This window comes from Agelaius phoeniceus, chromosome 2 (assembly GCF_051311805.1).
Source record: "Agelaius phoeniceus isolate bAgePho1 chromosome 2, bAgePho1.hap1, whole genome shotgun sequence".
Classification (NCBI taxonomy): domain Eukaryota; kingdom Metazoa; phylum Chordata; class Aves; order Passeriformes; family Icteridae; genus Agelaius; species Agelaius phoeniceus.
This window is the reverse complement of record NC_135266.1, coordinates 20479035-20497968: the sequence shown is the minus strand read 5'-3', so window position 1 is coordinate 20497968 and position 18934 is coordinate 20479035. Positions and strand designations below refer to the sequence as shown.

Below are 18934 nucleotides of genomic sequence, written 5' to 3'. Positions count from 1 at the left end.
AACATAATTTTGTTGGTACACTTAAAACATGAAAGTGATTGCTGAATTGCTGTTTATTGTGTGGCTGGTGATTCAGGGAAGAGTGGCAAAGAAGGTTGAACATTACTTCCTCCTTCCCCCAGTCAGTTTTCAAAGTAGTTCACCAAGAATTTTAAAAACAACAGTGGTCTGAGTGAGCTGGAAAACACTGGTTCTTTTTGATAATGCCTCTCAGACTGTAAATAAAAGCTGCTATTATGTGATGGTATAAACAGTATGCTTTGAGACTTTGTATTAGGAAACAAATGAGAACAAAACCTTGCATTGTATTATCAGATAACTTTAAAAAAGAATTAGTCTCTGTGTTTGTTTTCAACCTATTGTATATTCAGTAGGTAAATCTGAAAAGCTTAGGCTATCATGTGTACATATGTGAATTAATGTAAGTCTTCCTCTAGGAAGGAATTACTCTACCAGAAAAACATTTGGTAACAATACAATTGGTTTATACTTAGTCTTGTCACAGAGCAATTAGCCACAAACTTCCTTCCTTAATTCTCCCACAGAAAATCTCCGGTCTATCCTATTCTAGGCTTTTAACTTTAAGTTAGAAGAAAAATCAGTGAACTGCATATGTGCTGTTTTGCTGCTAGCTTTGATACCATAAATGTTTCTTGTTTAATTTTGAAGAAGTTGCCTTGAGCTGATGTTGTTGTCCCTTTTTTCTCCATGGCAGCTGTAACTCTGCGCGGAGACAGCGGCAGAAGATCGGAGAGGAGAGCCAGGCGAGTTTCAGCATGTCTCTCAGATCATTCACTGGCTAGTGACAGTGGCGTGTTTGAAGCTTTAAGCAAAAGGTCAGGTGTATAAATGCATAGTAAGCTGGAAATATTCCTGTTCTGCCACATGGCCCAAAAGAATTAGTTGTGAATTTATGTGTAGGCTTTCAAAATTGCTACTTAATAGTAACATAAAGCAACTAGATGGCATGTTTTAAAGGAAAGAAGCTTTTTACATGCAGTCCACTGTCATCTTCAAGTGCCAAGCCCCTTTTGCTTTTTTCTCTCTGACATTTTAACATCGTATCTCCCTTGAAAGATAGTTTTCTCATCCTGTTAGTCATAAATCAGTAATTTTATTTCAACCATCTGTAACAAAATAAAGTTATACAGAGTGTGACTTACAATTCTGAGTATCATGTGATAAAAGTATAACTTTAAGGAAGAAATACATGAACTGTCAAAAGCCAAAAAATACGTAGGTTGACCAATTGATTGAAGGATGTAGAAAGACATGTTGCTTAATACAACTGTTTTAACACAGGAAGCAGTAACTGGGAAGATGATAAGGTTTGGAGGATGCTAAAGAGAACTGGAACACAAAATAAATGCTAAAATAACCTAAATGTCTTGAAAGACTAATTCTAAAACTTCAATTTTGACACTTGTGAATTACTACTAATGTATATTTTTATATAAAACATACAGTAGTATGTCTCAATTCCTTCTACATTACCAGTCCCTCCTGTATTGCTAAATAATTGCTTATATCCACAAATCACAGAATAAATGCTAGTTCATCATTTAGCAGCTTAGGTCACTGTGTAGTTTACAGTACTTTCTGTTCCTGCAGGAATGAAGATCTGGAAGAGCCTGTTTATGGTGATGCTGCCAGTAATGAAGAACCACAAATACATGTTGGATTTCTGTGAGTAATTACTCCTCTTTCTCCCTGTCAACTCTACAGGAACTGCTCACTACTTTTCTTGCTTATGATTTTTAGCTTTTTAATAAACTAAATCATGGTGGGAGTTCAGAAACTTTTAACAAGTTTCTGAACTGGCAGCCAAAGTTCAGTGGATGTACAGATCAGTCAGCCACGTCCCACTTTGTGCTGGGGATATGGTTTAATCAAATTTCATTAAGTGCCCTTTCAATGCTGACTGATAAAAGGGCCTTCATTACTTCTTTCAGTAGCATTTATTTTCATTGTCTTGGCCATTAATGTGGGTATGGGTATAGGGATATGTCTCTGTAAGCGAGACCTTTTTATGCCAGATAAAGGAGTATTACTTTAGGAAAATCACAGGTGAGGAGACACAAATACTGTACAGTCCCATCTGTACAATACATCTTTGAAATCCTGTGCCTATGGCATGCTCTTGTTGGTAGTGGGAGTAGCCTGGGGAAGGGCAGACTATTATCATACAAGACAGGGTATCATATCTTAGCCCTCCAAAATCCTTTCTGCCCCTTTGAAACGAATTCCTAAGATTGGAAGTTTTTAAAATATCAACCAGGTTTGTTAGTGGCATTTCAAAATTTGTGCTGATGTGAAAGAGTAGAATTTTAAAATTTGTTTTCAATAGCCCATGAAAATAGTGCAGATGGATTTGTGTAATGTAACTGATATGTTGTTACACATGCACACACACAAATGTAATTAGTGTAACTGTTTAAAGTAAAGAAAGACTTTGTTTTGTTAAAGCCTGTTTGCTGTCAAGAGGCATATGAAGGCAACTTAATTTCAAGCTGAACAATATTAAGTTCACTTAGTTCTATTAACTTTGTTACTGTAGTTAATGCTCTTGATTGAACTGATTTGTGCAAGAAATTTGTTTAACAAAATGTGCTTTTACATTCTTTAAATCTGTTTAGTCTTCATCTTTATTTCTTAAGCAAATTATCAATGATTGGTGACTAACACAGAAAATTTATTTTCCAGGCATGACAGTGGAAGCGAATGTCTGCTAGTCCATGTATTACAGCTGAAGAATTTTACTAGTCTAGTTGTTAAAGAAAACTGCAAAATGTAAGCTTAAATTTCACCCAGAGTCATCATTGTTTGTTTTATGCTGCAGTTATAAATACCATAGATTTATTTGGCTTCATTCAAAATTAAGCCATTTCTGGAGAAGATGGTATGTCTTTAATTTCCATGAAGAAAGGGTTAATGTTCTGGTCACAAAATATCCCTTTTATACAACTTATGTCACAATATTCAGGTAACAAGTGTAGTCTCTGTGTTCTTTCATGTTTATTATGCAAAGGAAAGTTTGTTCAAAAATATCTGATATTCCAGAATATGCTTAGTGTATTTTTCTCAATACCTGTGGCAACATCTATATTAATCAGTAAGAGGTCTGCCTTGCCTTTTATCTTTAAGAAAGAAAACCACACCAGAAAACATGCTAAAAACAACAAAGGATCTGCAGCTCTCCTTGAGTATCCATTAAAGACCTTCTGATAACACAAGTACTAGCTGAAAATCAGTACAAAAGATTGAATTTTTTAACCTCTGACAGTTTGTGCTACTTTTTCAAATTTTGTATCACATATAGAACATAGATTAGTTTATTCTCATAAATGTTTCTTAAATAATGTTGTCATGAAACACTGTTTTATCTAGAGATATGCATCTTAGCATATTTTAAAGAAATTCAACATGTAAAAATTGTTGATCTTTATCTCTGGGAGAGGTTGATTGAAAGCAGGAAAATGGAGGTATGATAACATTATTTTATTGTAAAATAAATCATTTGCTGGGAGGTGTTAAATTGAAATACATCTCCCTGAATGAATTGTTGTTTGTTGAGAACTTCACCATGCTAACTCTGTAAAACTGCAGTGGAAATTTTTCATTTCAGTTAGTACATTAGTGTTGGATTTCTGCTCTGTTTCGGTGTGAGTTCAAGGGCACATGATAGGGAAAAATATGAATATTGTGTATTACTCAGCCATGATGCCTTGTCATCAGAAGAAGTAAGCATCATCTGAAGAAGGTAGTAGAGTCACCAAAGAAAAAAGTTAGTCCAGAGGGTTTGTTGGACATTATCATCAAGGCAACCAGGCATTTAAAGGACTCAAAATACAGTTCTGTTCTTCATCCTTCTCAACCCTACCTTTGGTGGAATGAAGAAGTTGCATTGCTGCAGGGTGAATTGATTAGTCTAGTCAAAAAGTAAGTTTCTATTACCAAAAAGCAGAAGAAGCTTTTATTGAGTTTAATAAACTCCTCTGTGCAACTGTACATTGATTGAATCAGGTGCTGTGGCAGCTGCAGGGAAGTTTACTACAGCAGCCAGGGAGCAGAGGAGCTGGGTCTCTGCCTTTTTACAGGACAAGAATTTGTTTAACTGATGCTCCACAGTCCAGTGTGCTGCAGTTACACCATAAGGAGCTCTTATAATTGTCTTCTAACCATTTATTTGCCTGCCAGTGTCAGCCCCTCTTTGGTGGTGGCACAGGAGTTCCTGCAGCCATGTAGTCAACTTGAGTGAACCTGAGCTGGAGTGGGTTTTTTTAATCCTGAAGGCTTTGTGGGTTTTTAGTTAGGTTAGTTTTTTTAACCCAGATAAATTTTGTAATCTGGGTCACAATACAGTTGCTTGAAACTGTTTGCTGGCATGAGGAAAGGAATAGGATATTGCAGGGGCTTGAACAGCAGTCAGGAGAGGGAAACAATCCTCTAAGTAGCTCTGCTGCTTATGCTGCCAGATGAAAATGGTTGTTGATTTTGTTTTTGGCTTGGAGTCTTAAATGATATGGTACCACATATTTGAATTTGTCTTTTGAGACTGTAGATAAATGCAGTGACTGCAGATTTCTTTTGCCTGAATCTGAATTTCTTTTGCCTGAATCTGAATTTCTTAATTTCTTAAGAAGGGGAATAGGTTGCTTAGTGGGTGGAAGAAAGAAATGGATAGGTGACACTGACAGGACAATTCAATTGCCTAAACATAGGCATGTGTTTCCATTTGAAATAGCATGGCACAGCACCTGGCCTCCAGCTGCTGCTGCTCAGAGGGAGCTTCTGCGTAGCTCTCCCATAGATCCTCTTATAATTGCTAGCTCCTTTTGGATGCCTTGGATACCTCAGGGCAGCTCAAGTGCCACTTGGTGCCTCTGCTTAAGCACCAAGTTAAAAAAAAGTTTTTGTTAAAAAATACAGCATTTTGAGATCAGCTTTGCAGATCTACTGTGTTAGAATGCAAAAATAGTTCTGGTGATAAGGACATCTCAAGGCAGATTCTTAATGTAGAAGTTCCACTGATGTTTTTGCTTAGCTTGATTTTGAGAAATGCAAAATGGCTTTCTTTGTCTGAATTGTGCTATTTGTCTATTTTGCTGTTCCCAGTCATGTGAGAGTTTATTTGCCACCGCTTGAGTCGGGCACACCAACCACTTACTGCTCGAGAGCTTTGGAATTCCAAACTCCGTTAATATTTAATGAAGTGTTCCAAATCCCCATGCACTCAAGTGCTTTGAAATTAAAATCACTGCAGCTGTATATCTGTTCAGTTGATCATCAGCAACAAGAAGAGCTATTGGTAAGTAGTTCTGTTTCTTAAAAGCCATGTGATATGCGAAACTAAAGTTACCTGAGCAATTATTTTTTTAAGATTAAAAAGAGAACCTAATTTTTCCATTAGAAGTTCTGATAGAGTTACATGTTAATGTGTCCATGTGTTCACAGCTATAAGTATAGTTCTGTAAATAAAGAGGTGGAATTTTAAAAAAGACTTCATCTAACAGCTTTTAGACTGCAGTTTCCTCAAGATTTAGGTTTCTGCATGGTACTATAATGCTTGTGTGGAGAATCTGTACTGTTCAGACAGGTTCCTTCTAAGAAAAATAACAAATACAGACACCTTGTTATTATATAACATTGAGTGAAGAGGACTACTATTACATCAATCTTAACTTTGTTGCAGGATAATAGTGGCCCTGGAACAGTTCTGTTACTTCAGCCTATTACTTTAAACTGATAGAGGTATCATGTGCTAACTTCTGGTGTGTTAAACGTTAGCTTCATTTAGCTATTGTCAAATACAAATATGCATAACTAAATCTGCCTTGGGGCTGATGTTCTGGCTATTTTGAAGTGAGTGGGCTGTCTTTGCAGTGGGGGGTTTGAATGGGTTAGTGAAAAAAACTTTTAAGCCTATCAAAGAAGTTAAGAGGTATAGGCATCTCACTGTCATGCTGGGCTGTGGATAAGAGGTGTTTATTTGAGCAAATCTGGTCAAGAATGTGTGTTTGTTAATCCACCTTTAAATCTAAGTAGCATCTCATATAAACAGGGGTCTTAATGTTGATAGAAATGGACCCAAGATCTTGGCTGAAGTAGGAAGTTTTGTCTACAATGTTATTAAAGAGAAAGCATCTCAGGAACAGGCTGGAAATGTTGGTGTAAAATGCTTTATATGCACAGGTGTATCCTGTTCCTCTGAGAAGCTACATAGCTATTGAAGTGTAAGATATCTTTCTATTGAAACAAATCCATCTAAGTTTAGGGTGCTTTTATTCTAACTGCTGTTATTGAGTTGCCCAAAAAATAGGTCTTCAGGTTATCTTCATAGGGATTTTTTCTCTTTCAGTGGTCTTCAATTGGTTATGTCAGAACTATCTTTGTCAACAGTAATTGGTAATATAGTTTAAGGTAATTTAACAATACTACTCAAAAATAGAGAAACAATGCCAGTTTCTTCAGATATGTGCACTGAATTATTTAAACATTATGATCATTGTTTTCTTCAGCTGTAATTTGAGAATGAGCATTTTCTTACATTGAGACATCATTTGCTCCCTCTCTTTGGAATTGCTGTGGTGGTGCCTGTCAGCAAGGCCTCTGTCTTTCAAGATGCCTTCCACTGAGATTATGGTTTTTCCCATCTATTTAATAATGCATATATTTCTCAAATTCTTAATGACTGTTTTCTTTTCAATTAGGTTATGCCAGTGTAATATTTTCCTAAGTGCAAAAGCCAGAGTGGAGTTTATCCTATTTATATAAATACTTGTACCTTAACAAGGTACAAGTACCTTACTTGTACCTTAACAAGGAAAAGAATAATAAAAAAAAATCCTGGGAAATATTTCCATTCTAAAGAAATAAATATACTACACTTTTGGGGATGGTCTTTCCATTTCCTCAACCTTTTACTCTTATGCCTTCCATGGCTGAAAGATCTTTTTCTGTCTTAAGTTGGCTTATTTCTTCTCTGGTGCCCTTGTCAATGTTGAGGTAAGGGAATTGTTATTCTCCACCATTAGCATATACAGTTCATGTTCAAAGATAAAAGAAGTATGAATGTCTTTCTTGCAATCACACAGCATTGCTGCTTCACTCAGTGTCTCATCATTTACAGCCCTGATCAATTATTCCCTCTGTCTTAATTTATTTGATTTCTTCTTGAGTGTAACTTTTTTTTTGCATTTTTTGTTTTCATTTTGGAACATCTGTCCCATTTTATAGCATGATTTTAAAATCCTGATTGTTTTCTCATAAAGAGACATGTCTGTCAGACATCACAGAGATATTCATAAATACTTTTACTGTTCTGCCATCCAAGTCATTAACAAATTCATCAGAACAGGCATGTGATACACCTCTAGCAGACCCACCTTGGTTTCTTCATCCTTTTGAGTAAGCTCCAAATCTTGAGATGGACATGAAATATTAATTAGTCCTTTCAGTACTGATCATTCTTAATTGAGTTTGATGGTGATTTTCTACTCCCCAGCATTCAGTCAGTCAGGAATTACTGACTCCCTTTGTAGAGGCAGCTTCTTTGGCAGACTTGCTTAGCTGCCTAATAAATGCAGTGTATACTCAGTGTCAGGTGTCTTCAGAGTTAGCCTGTGCTTCTTCCAATATTGCTGGCAGGAAAACAGTTTTACTCTCTACCTCCTAAACTAAACTCAATGTGTCTTAAACATTTTCCAAGTCTGATGCAAAAGTGTGAGTATTTGATGCACATTTATATCTTCCACTGCATCAGAGTGAGTAGATAATTAGAAGACATCTATGTTATACAGAAAAAAGAAAAGGTATCTCTGTAGCCTGTGATATATTGACATTAAATGACTTTCTCAATAACATGCTGTATCCCCATGTCACATTATTTTGTTAGGCTGTTGTCCTTTATGCACCTGTTTAAACAGAGCCCCAGGGAACATTTGTCTTGGAAAAACAATACAATGATTTTTTATTATTATTATTATTATTGTTTTCTATGTAACTGTTTCTTTACCTGCTTCAAGTTGAATGCACATTCTGTCTACATTTCCTACTGCCTTTGTTGTTAGAATCATTGTATACAATTACTTGATTTGTGAGAGATGAAAGCCATTTTTAGAGGACTTTTCCAGTGATACAAAAGAAGACATTTTTAGCATGTGGCTCATAAGCATGGAAACAGCTTATGCTATTGCTGAAGAGATAGCCAGGGAAACAAAAAACAGTACTTCAAGGCTGACTAATATAATTGGTAGGTCCAGCTAGTGAACAGATTGAAAAAAACAAATAAATAAAATAGGCAGCATGGATTTGTTCACAGTTGTTTTTCAATTAGGTGAACACCACTGAGAAATTTCTTACATGAGCTGTCTCTGATGGAGTAGGGCTACTTCAAAGTTTGAAATACTTTTAGTGAGAAGTCTCCATTAAAACTGTTTTTACCTGAATCTGGGAGATGCAAGGATGGTTATATCTACATCAGTCATACAAATTTTATTTTTCAACTTCAAAAAAATTACTATCTACTCCCATTCTTCCTGGTAGTAAAGAGGCAAGAAATTCAGAATCTTAAACATCATAACACAACAGAATAGAACTGTCTCTTTTTAAGAGACAGTAGTATTTGGTGAAGTGGGAGTTGTACACTGTAAGTAAGATACTCTTTAAGTGAGAAGGTGCCTGTCCTGCAGAGTATATGTATCTTATTGTGGTCAATGCTTTTTGTTTTTTTACAGGGCATTGCTCAGATAAACCTGACTGATGCAGAGAGTTCTGGTGAGATGCAGCTTCACTGGTACCCTGTTCAGATCTTCACTGGTTCTGAGCCCCAGAGAGCAAAGACCAAAAACCAATGTGAAGACAGTATTCCTCAGTCTTCTGGAAATGTAACTACAGTTAAAACAGTATGGCTCTAAAAAAATGATTTGTTTACTTTGTTTGAACAGCAGGGTGATTGTGATCTTACCTTGGGTGCAGGTTTTTGACTTATCATGGGAACTAATAACTTAATTTAACTCTTGGGGCAAGAACTAGATTTTAGAAGACTAATTGAAAACCAGATCATGTCTGGGCAGATGCTTGAAATAGTACCCTATATGCATGTTTCCAGTTTAACTAAAACACATGAAAAATTTCTGCCATTGCACTGGAAGAGATTGTCAAGAAAGGTTGGGTAATTTTCATTCTTGAAGATGTTTTCAGCCCTTGACTGGGCTCTGGACAGCCTGACTATGATGCCTTGCTAGCTTTGGGCAGCACATCAGACTAGGTGACCTGCAGGGGTCTCTTTTGACCTAACTTGTGGGTGATGCTCCACAGTCAAGTAAAGTCTGCCCAGTTTCTGTGACAAGTTGAACACCACATACTTTTGATCGTTAAGATTCAAGACAGATTTTTTTGGTGGTGGTTTGGTTTTTTGTTTTGTTTTTTAAGGAACATATGATGGCTTTGTTTTTATTTTTTCTTTGAATAATACACATTAAATACATTGGTTTGTCCAAACAGATTTAATTAAAGTCTATTTTTCCTTTCAGGATGCAGTGACAGCCCTGTTAGCTAGGACCACTGCCCAGCTGGAAGCAGTTGAGAGAGAGCTGGCAGAAGAGAGAGTGAAATTGGAGTATACAGAGGAGGAAATCTTGGAGATGGAAAGAAAAGAAGATCAGGCAGAAGCCATATCAGAAAGGTAAAAATGGTTTAAATACCTCATCAAACAGATAATAATGAATATTTCCTCAAAGATATTTTCACTATGGGTATAATCTGAAATAAAACAGGAAAAACAGTAGGTTTTTATTTTGAGATTTGCTTCCTGTTAGTGCTACAAGTATAACATTCTATTATGTCATGATCTGCAAACAGGAGGAAACCTTATTTGAATAGCTTGAATAGGTTGAATTAAGGGAATTTGGGGAGTGGGGAAACTTTATATCAAACATAAACTTTGCTAGGGAGGCAACTGTAATGAGTTTATAACAGCCTTGTATTAAGAAAAAGTAAATAAAATTTAGTGGTGACACGAGACATTCCTAGTGATAGTCCTGGTTTGTTACATGACTTTTCTTATTCTTTTTGTTATTGCTTTCTTAGTACTGTTACAAAGACCAGAACACATGCCTTAAGAAAATTAGGGAAGGTGAATTTTTTTCTGTGAAATGTATTTGCTTATTTGCATTTGCAGAAATGCAAGTGTGCTCTGTTCTCCTGTTGAAAATACTGTATTTTTATTGGAGAAATAATACTCTAAAATTATAAACGGGCTTAGATAATGTAATACATAAATGTAACGCATAATTGCATGATATTTTTTAACACCTGCAAAATTATTGTGATGTTCTGACTTTAGGAGCTGGCAAGCAGAGTCTGTTGACAGTGGATGCAGTAATTGTACCCAGACTAGTCCTCCCTATCCAGAGCCATTCTGTGGGGATCCGTTAGCTGGGCACGTGTTTGCAGCTCCAGCAGGCCAGTACGGTTCTGGAAAAATGCAGCCTCCACCACTGAAGGTAAGGAGAGAAGACCCTGCAGCATGCAAACTGCCACCCTGCCTGGCACAGTGAGCTACTGCTGTGCCTGGAGTTGGAGTCTGAGTTGGGCAGGAGAGGAAAGAGTCAGCAATGTCATTGGCAACTCCATATGAGTGCTGACTTTGTGACAGCTGTATGGCTGTTGAGTTGGTAGAAGTTCACTCTTTAGGGCTGGGAATTTTTTATTTTCTTACTACTTACTTCTCAACAGAATTTGGTTTTTATATCAAAAGGAAAACTTTTTACTGTGGCCTTTATCTAATCTATAAATAGGCACTTGTATCAATTTCTGCATTTACCTGAAATTTTAACAGAAAAGATCATGATCCAATTCCAGTGCTCTTATTTCTATAAGAATTTTTAAAGGAATTGTAAAGAAAGAAGTTTTAGGACTTGCATTACTATTTCAGTTTTACAATAACATGGAATAATTGTGCTGAAACTGATGTACTTAAAATATTTTGAAAATAATCCTTCAGAAGTTGAAATCAGCAGACTTCCATTGAAGTGGAGGAACATAAGCTGTTTGTGTTGCCTTTAGCAAGGATCACACCTCTTAGGGAGGAGTGAGTTTTCTGAAACTTTGAAAGATTTGCTAGAGTAGCCTGTGTTTTCTGTCTTTCTGAATATTTTAGTCTTCTTGTATAATTGTGTGAACAGTCTTTCAGTTCTTTTTTTCTTCCTTGTCTTCATTTAAGCTCCTGTAGTTTTGAAGTGGTTGCTTCAGAGTCACTGTGCTTACTGAAAGGTGACTCAGTTTATTTCTGTTGAGGCTGGAGATCAGGTGGTAGTTTGGGTAATGCCCAATTGCCAATCCTGAATACAGTCCTTGTGCTCTGTAGCTGTGATATAACTGCATCTCTTAATTGTGACTGCTCCAGCAAAGGCTTCTGGAAAGGTAATCTCACAATTTTGAATGACCCAGTTTTAAAACTTCTACATCCTCTCAATGCTCATTAAAATTTGAATCTAGCTAGCAGGGCAAATTGTTTGCTTTTGATATTGTTGAAATGTCTGATTGTCTTTGCTAGGAGAAAGAAAATAAGAAAGAAACAAAAAAATGTCCTTTGTTGAAATTTTAGGTGGATAAGGAAACAAACACTGAGGATCTGTTTCCTGAAGAAGTTGCTATTCTTCCAAAAGAGAGAACCAGCCGCAGGCCACGGGGTTCTGCTTTTGTTCGCAGTAGCACAATTGTTCGCTCCCAGACCTTTTCGCCTGGAGCACGGAGTCAATATGTTTGCAGAGTGAGTAAAGCTTGAGAAGGAGGAGGGGGAAGGGGTCTCCACACACAAGCATATTGTACATTTTTTGATAATTTCACTATAAGATTTCATTGCATTTATAAGAGACATATATTACTTTTTAATACTAATGAATAATCTTTAATTGAACTTAAACAATACAGTGGGGAAGAGCTTCCCTGACTCTTTTTTAAGTGCTTTTACCTGGATGGATTTAATTTGAAATGCAAGAATGTATGATAAGTTAGGTGTTAAGCTCTTTTCTCTGGCAACTTTAGATGTTAGATGTGGGTGGTTGATTTTACAATGCTATGTAATGAGGTGTATAAGCAGTTAGCTTAAAGCTGTGTTTAATTTTCACATACATAAAAGTTTGAAAAAGGGCACTGAATGCTTAATCTTAGGGCCATTACATAAATATTCATATGACTCTGATTGCTGTCATGAATATCAGTCATAAGGTGCCTGTTACTGTGGGACATAGGATTCCTGGGTGCACTGGTGCAAGTAATTGAGGACCAGCACAACATTTTCAAGGTCACATTTATTGTTTGCAGTGTTCAGTGGCAGAAGACTTATAAACAGTTGGCTCATAGTATTGCAGATCAATACATGGGTATTGGCTTGGCAATATTACCATAGCTTTGATTGTACTTTTTTATAAGCTTCTGAGATCTTGAGTTTGAAAATTCAGGAAATGATTTTTAAATTCTGTGCTCACTTAACCTGCACTTACTTAAAATCAGATGTGAGGAGAAAGTGGGAGACTGTATTGTTTGCACCTGTGACAGTTCATGTTTTAAGATGAAATATTGCTTTTGAGTCCTCCCTCACTCTTTTTTTTTTTAGGTTAGATTGTCTTGGATATTTAGTAGAATAGAAACTTATCTGTAAAACATTGATAGTTTGTAAGTTTTCTTGAATTATTGTAACTACCATATGAGCATTGTTATATATAAATGTTTATAAATAACTTTAAAAAAAAAATTAACAACCCAAATTTTATAATGAAGATGATCTTGCAAGCCACCTTTATTTTCAATGTCTTTTCTAATCAGCTGTATCGCAGTGACAGTGACAGTTCAACCCTGCCAAGGAAGTCGCCCTTTGTCCGGAACACCTTGGAGAGGCGGACTCTGCGCTACAAGCAGGTATGCCCAGGAAAATCACCTTCAGCTTTCATGAAGTTGCTACAACAATGGTACTTCTATACTTGAGAGCTTTAGATGTCTGCAGGTACATTCTGATCCTTGCAGGAAATGTACAAAACTTCTGCAATGTAATTGGGGCAGGGTGCATGTTTTGGGTTTGTTTTGGACTTTCTAAGCTAAAAGGTGGACATAAAAAAGTAAAATAAAGTTGTGACCAATTTTAAAGAAGGGGAAAAAAGAATGGCAGATGAAAATTAGTTTAATGGGGACTGAATTCATATTGATTTAGATGTAAAGTTTCTTTCAAAATCTTTCAAATCTAGTTCATGGTGCAGGGTGCAGATTCAAAGATGTGTGTGAATGTGACATTAAGACATGCAACTCCCCTCCCATACAGCCTAACAAATAACAGTGTTTGAGACCCAAGTATTCAGGAATGAATAGGTTAAGCTCTCCTTTTGCCCCCATGCCACCCCTCCTGCTGTCAAACAAGTGGGCAGAGAAGGGGAGATGAGGCATTAATGTTGTGTATATAAATGACATAAAATAGTCTGGTTAGCAGAAGGTAGTGCCTTGCTGGTGTAGGCAGGTAGACAGCCATGCCTCCCATTTTGATTCAGAATGTATCTTAAAACCAATATTGAATGAAGCTCTTTAAGAGGAATCTTGCTCAGAACAGTATTTTTCTGATGTCATTGAGTTTTTCCTATTGCATCTCTTTTATTATCATCATAACATGGAATTTTAGTCCATAAACTTCATTAGGTAAATATTTGTAAGTTGAAAGAAAACTCTAAAAGGAAGTAATAGAAGGTATTAATTGAAAAATTTTGCTATAGGGTTTTCTGTACTACATTATCTAGCCTTCTCTGGGGGATGTAAATAATTTCCAAAACTTCCTTTGGGACAGACTTTGTGTGTGAAGTAAGTACAGCATATGTATGGTTATAGAGTTAAAGACAGACCAGTAAACTATGTTGGGAGTAATATATTGTGCATTTTCTTTGAATCCTAATAACTCAACAGTCCTGCAGATCATCTTTGGCTGAACTCATGGCAAGGACATCCTTAGACCTGGAGCTGGATCTCCAGGCATCCAGAACTCGACAGAGACAGCTGAACGAGGAGATCTGTGTCCTAAGGGAGTTGAGACAGCGCCTGGAAGACGCCCAGCTCCGAGGGCAGACGGATTTACCCCACTGGGTCCTTCGGGATGAGAGATTCCGAAACTTGCTGAAGGAAGCAGAAAGGCAGGTATGGTAATATGACACAAGCACTCAGTTTGCTCAGAAACTTCTTGTTTCAAAGTGTCTTCATTTTGATAAAGATGTCTAAAGAGCTGTTTGTGCAGAATCTCAAACAGTGAATGTTTCTTTTATATTCTTGAAGTTAGCACAATAAAAATTGATTATTACCAAACTGTGTATTTATTTGAGGACAATTTTTGGAGAATGGCACTGTTTGCCAGTGGCATGTTTTGTTTTGGATTTTTGTTTATTTGTTGTTAATTTGTTTTTGTTTAGGTATTTGTTATTAGAACTTCAATAATTTTATTTCTTGTGGTATTTAAAAGAAATTTTGCTGATTTGATACTTATTCTTTTACAAGTATTTGGAATGTTCCCTATGTAATTTTTTTTTCCTGTTCTTGGAGAAAGAAGTTGTAGAAAAAGGTAGCAAAACTGCTCAACAGACAAAATTGACATTGGATTATCAGAGACAAAAACTGGTTCCAAATTTATAGTAAGGTCTTGTTTGACAGATCTGTGTGCAGTAAATTTTGTTAATTTATTACATGTCTTTCTGAAGAGCATTAATAAATGAAACAACTCAGTCTTTTGCATTTATAGTTCTTAGATGATCAGCTATTTCAGACAGTGTACTAGTGTGGTTTCACTATGGTGGGTGGGGAAAAACATCCATTCTTTTAACTGTGAATATTCTTGTGTTTTATTCATTCACATGGCCTTTTTAAGCATTATGTTCTTGTTTTCAGACCAGGCAGACCAAATTTGAACATCATCAAGAGCAAGTAGCTGAAAAGATGCTAAAGAAAGCATCAAAAGAAATATACCAGTTGCGTGGGCAAAATCAGAAAGAACCTATTCAGGTGCAGACTTTTAGGTAAGTGGTAATGCATACTGAAATAACTTAACAACAGTTCATTAATCTGGTTAAAGCCTTCTGAAACATTTAGCTTAAATTTTGTGTCTCTTTTGATTTTAATCACAAGTAATTAACCAGTAATTTTAAACTGTATCTGGATTTGGACATGAGTTCTTTCTGAATGCTTTGTTCTGCAAAAGAGCCAAAGCTAAGGTAAAATTGCAGTGTTACAATTCTAGTATACATGACAAAAAAAAAAAGCTTCAAACATAAGCATAGCTTAGGTGATTCTTCCAACTTAGCCTAGTTGCTGTGAAGTCCAGTTCTTCAATACAAGCCTGTGGACATAAATAATCTGTTTAATGTAATACAGATAAATTGTTAGTAACACACTCCCTAAGAATTACTCAGTAATACTGGAATTTTCTTTCAATAAGCCTTTTCTTTGGATTCTGTTTCCAGAGTTGCCATCTTTTTTTCCCCTTCTTTTTTGTAGACATTATTTGCAAAACATAGAAGGGTGAACTTTGCATTGCAGAACTTGTCCCGTGAAACCTTTCTACAATTAACTATGACTGAAGTTCAGTGAGTTATATAGAGCTTCCACCCAGGTTTTTAAAAATAGTAATTGTCTTCAATGGAATGTTGCCAGAAGTGTCTAGTGAGGTTTAGTAGCTTTTGGAAGTTTGTTGTACTCAAATAAAAGGCCAGTTCAGTACATAAATAACAAATACTAACCATTAACCAGAGTAAAGAAACCATGTTCTTGTGGGGAGAAGGGGGAACATAGGCATAATTTTATTTACTTCTTTTTTCTCTTGCTTTGGTCACAGAGAGAAGATAGCTTTTTTTACAAGACCAAGGATTAACATACCTCCTCTGCCAGCTGATGATGTATGACATGTTGCATTGTAAACATGAAGTATTTATCGCTTTTATTTTAATGAAGTTCTTAGATTAGACAAGTTTCTTTAAAAAAAAATGTGCAAAAGCTAATATACACGTTTTGTAAAAAATAAAAAAAGTTAAAAAAATTAAACATAAACAAAAACATATATATAAATATATATACATATATATTTTATAATAGCGACTGCAACAAGGCTTGGTTTTTCCTTGTTGTGAAACTGACATCTCTGAAAACAACTTATTTTATAAAAGATCGACTATCCTGTTAAGAGCGTGTACAGTTTTTATGCTGTTTTATTTGACTTAAAGGCTGGAAGACAGAAACAAAGTGAGTTCAGGCAAATTCACTGTAGTGTAATTTATTTATAGTGCCTTTTTTCCTTGAAGGAAAATACCTACTTTAAGATGTATTTTAAGACTGAAATTTTGTTCCTCAGTATTTGTCATACAGTAGAATGGAACCATTGAGCTGGTTTTGTTTCTGATACCTGAAATGAAAATACTATGTTCTAAAATTGTCACTTTTTCAGCTTTATTATCTGTAGCTTATTATGTACATTGTATTCTTTAGCACTGTCTGTGTTATAGCAAAATATTATCACCTGCAATGTGTTAAACACTAATTAGAAGTGATGCTAAACGTTGCAGAATTCATTTGCATGTTCTTACTGTGCACTAATAGATTGTTTTCATTTCTGTTGTGTCTAAAGTATCTTTATATTCTTAACTAGATCCTCAGTTTAAACGGGGGAAGGAAAAGGGTGACAGGTCTTTGTTTTACTGTTTAATGAAAAGGGAATTTAAGGAGCAGTTTGAGCTAGCTGTGTGGATAGCCTGCTAATGGACTATTACAGTAATTTCTACAGTTCTACAGATTCTCATCTGATTCAGGAAAGCACATATGTTCTGATTTCAGAAAGCAGCTGCTTTAAGTAAGGGTGTTTAAACACATGTTCATCCTAAAGGATGTGCTTTGTGGTTACTGCAAATAAGTTCTGTTGAACAGTGACACTTTCCAGGAGGAAGGTGTATAATTCTGGAAGGTACAGCTCACTTGATTGCTAGTTGGACCAGCTAAAATCTGGTAAGAAATAATTTTATTTGTAACCATCCATTTTAATGAAAGACTGTCACCCCAAATTCCCGAGAATGCCAGTTTTGTGTCCTTGCATCCTGCAAGTATGTAAAAATACTTCTTTACTAAGCTACTATAATAGAGTTTCTCATATTTTCCTAATTATACATTACCTGCAAAGAGAGGTGCCCAACACAAGACTGATTTTGCAAATTACTGGAATATCCCCAAAGGAAGATCATGTTGTCTCTTAATTAAAGTTCAAATTGGTTCCAGAGTTTTCTATGTCAGGAAATCAGAACAAGGGCCAAAAAACAAACAAACCAATCAGAATATTTTCAAATATTCTGTAAGTAAGTTTTCTTTGTAAGTTTCAAGAACTTAGACTCTGCTACCTTGTCAAAGGTCAGGAAAACCTGGAAGAGAAATTGAGTTACTTTTAGTTATCCACACTGAGGCAAAAAGTAACGGGGAAAAAAGATTGTAAGCATAAATGTTAATAAACACAACCATTTAAGGTAGTATTTCCTGTTTCCTAATATGGCCTATAGTCATTACAGGCATCAAGTGTTACAATCATATAGCAATTTATATGGAATTAAGTATATTTAGCATTTATTGTGCTATTCATCCTGAAGCCTGTTTTGCCTGTAAGTTTTGGTGGATGACATTGGGTTCCTTGGGCACAACTAGACTTATTCAGAAACTATGCAGATAAAAACCAAATCATGTGAGAAATTTGTAGTGTTTGGGTAAAAGTCTAGGGCCAGCAAGCTTTTCAGTGCTCATTACTTTGAAAGACCAGTTAGTCAGAATTTTGTTTCTCATTTCCAGGGGAGGCTGTCACACAGTAGTGTTTATCCAAAGTTACCATGCAGTGACACCAGAAGTGCTTGCTGTGTATTAAGAACAGACAACACCATGTTCCTGTGAGGCTGGTCAGGTACTGGAAGAGGTTGTGCAGAGAGGTGGAGCACTCTGTCCATAGGGTGGATGAGTGAGGACTTAACTGGATATAGCCCAGAGCATCCTTGTCACATCAGGCCTGCTTTGAGCAGGGAGTGGGGTAGGGACCTTGTTTCCACCCTGAATTGTTCTGTGACTATAACCAAGGGGCAGTGTCCAGTGGTCTCTCTGTCAGGGGGTTTTTAAATTGTGACTGCTGTGAGATGTTGTCAGTGTATCTTGTGGGTCTGTGATTCTGACTGCTATAATGAGTTCTGTCTTGATGTGGTAATGAGTTATCATATTCAGTATTCATCTCTCTTGTTTTGTCACAGTTCTGTATGATTGTGTCATTTTTGTATTATTTGAAAGTATTTCTTCTATAAAATAAAATAATTTGCCATAAACAGAAAAAGGGTTTTCTTTTATATCAAAGATATTTCTTGAATCTTTTATATTTGCCACATACCTGATGATTTAATGAAAAAAAAATGGTATTTTGAATAACACTGTAATTTAGGTTAATGTAATGAGTTTTCAAATAAAGGTAAGAGAGAAAATCTGGGATACTGAAGATCTAAAGGAGTTATACTTAAGACCTGAAAGAGATACAGAGTGTAAGGAAGGGCAGATATATTCTTCCATGTGCTTATCACTCACGATAAGTTGACAGCTGTATCAGAAGTTCATAGTTGAATATTCCCAGAATTCTTGGGTAGCTCCACTTAAAACACATTGAACTGACTTTTTTCATTACAAACATTTGCACTTACTAAATTAGTATGGAAAGCAAGTTGACATTATTAGTTCTTAATTAATATCTTGCTTATGACTAATTCCAAGGTGGAAACCACTCAGAAGAATACTGGTTGACTTTTCTTTTTAGGCTGGTGCCTACTGCTGCTTTCACAAAGGAAACATTAAATCTGCATAATTACAGGACGGCCATTTCTCAGTTTCCCTCTGCAACCTTAAGCTG

At 36.0% G+C, this 18934-nt stretch overlaps 1 protein-coding gene across 3 annotated transcripts in view; it reads left to right on the top strand.

The window, feature by feature from the left end:
• The window catches only part of WWC3 (WWC family member 3), a 100024-nt gene extending 81654 nt beyond the window's left edge, over positions 1-18370 (top strand). The window contains exons 12-23 of one of the 3 annotated variants that reach the window (XM_077173200.1): positions 716-764; positions 1612-1686; positions 2704-2790; positions 5116-5308; positions 8736-8903; positions 9534-9685; positions 10346-10505; positions 11609-11773; positions 12829-12921; positions 13948-14175; positions 14917-15044; positions 15860-18370. In XM_077173200.1, the coding sequence (XP_077029315.1) occupies positions 716-764; positions 1612-1686; positions 2704-2790; positions 5116-5308; positions 8736-8903; positions 9534-9685; positions 10346-10505; positions 11609-11773; positions 12829-12921; positions 13948-14175; positions 14917-15044; positions 15860-15926 (1565 nt within the window). In that variant the 3' untranslated portion in view covers positions 15927-18370. Of the gene's footprint in view, positions 1-715; positions 837-1611; positions 1687-2703; positions 2791-5115; positions 5309-8735; positions 8904-9533; positions 9686-10345; positions 10506-11608; positions 11774-12828; positions 12922-13947; positions 14176-14916; positions 15045-15859 lie in introns of all 3 variants that reach the window. The other 2 variants (XM_077173192.1, XM_054628030.2) reach the window with 2 other exon arrangements.
• Positions 18371-18934: the final 564 nt, after the last annotated feature.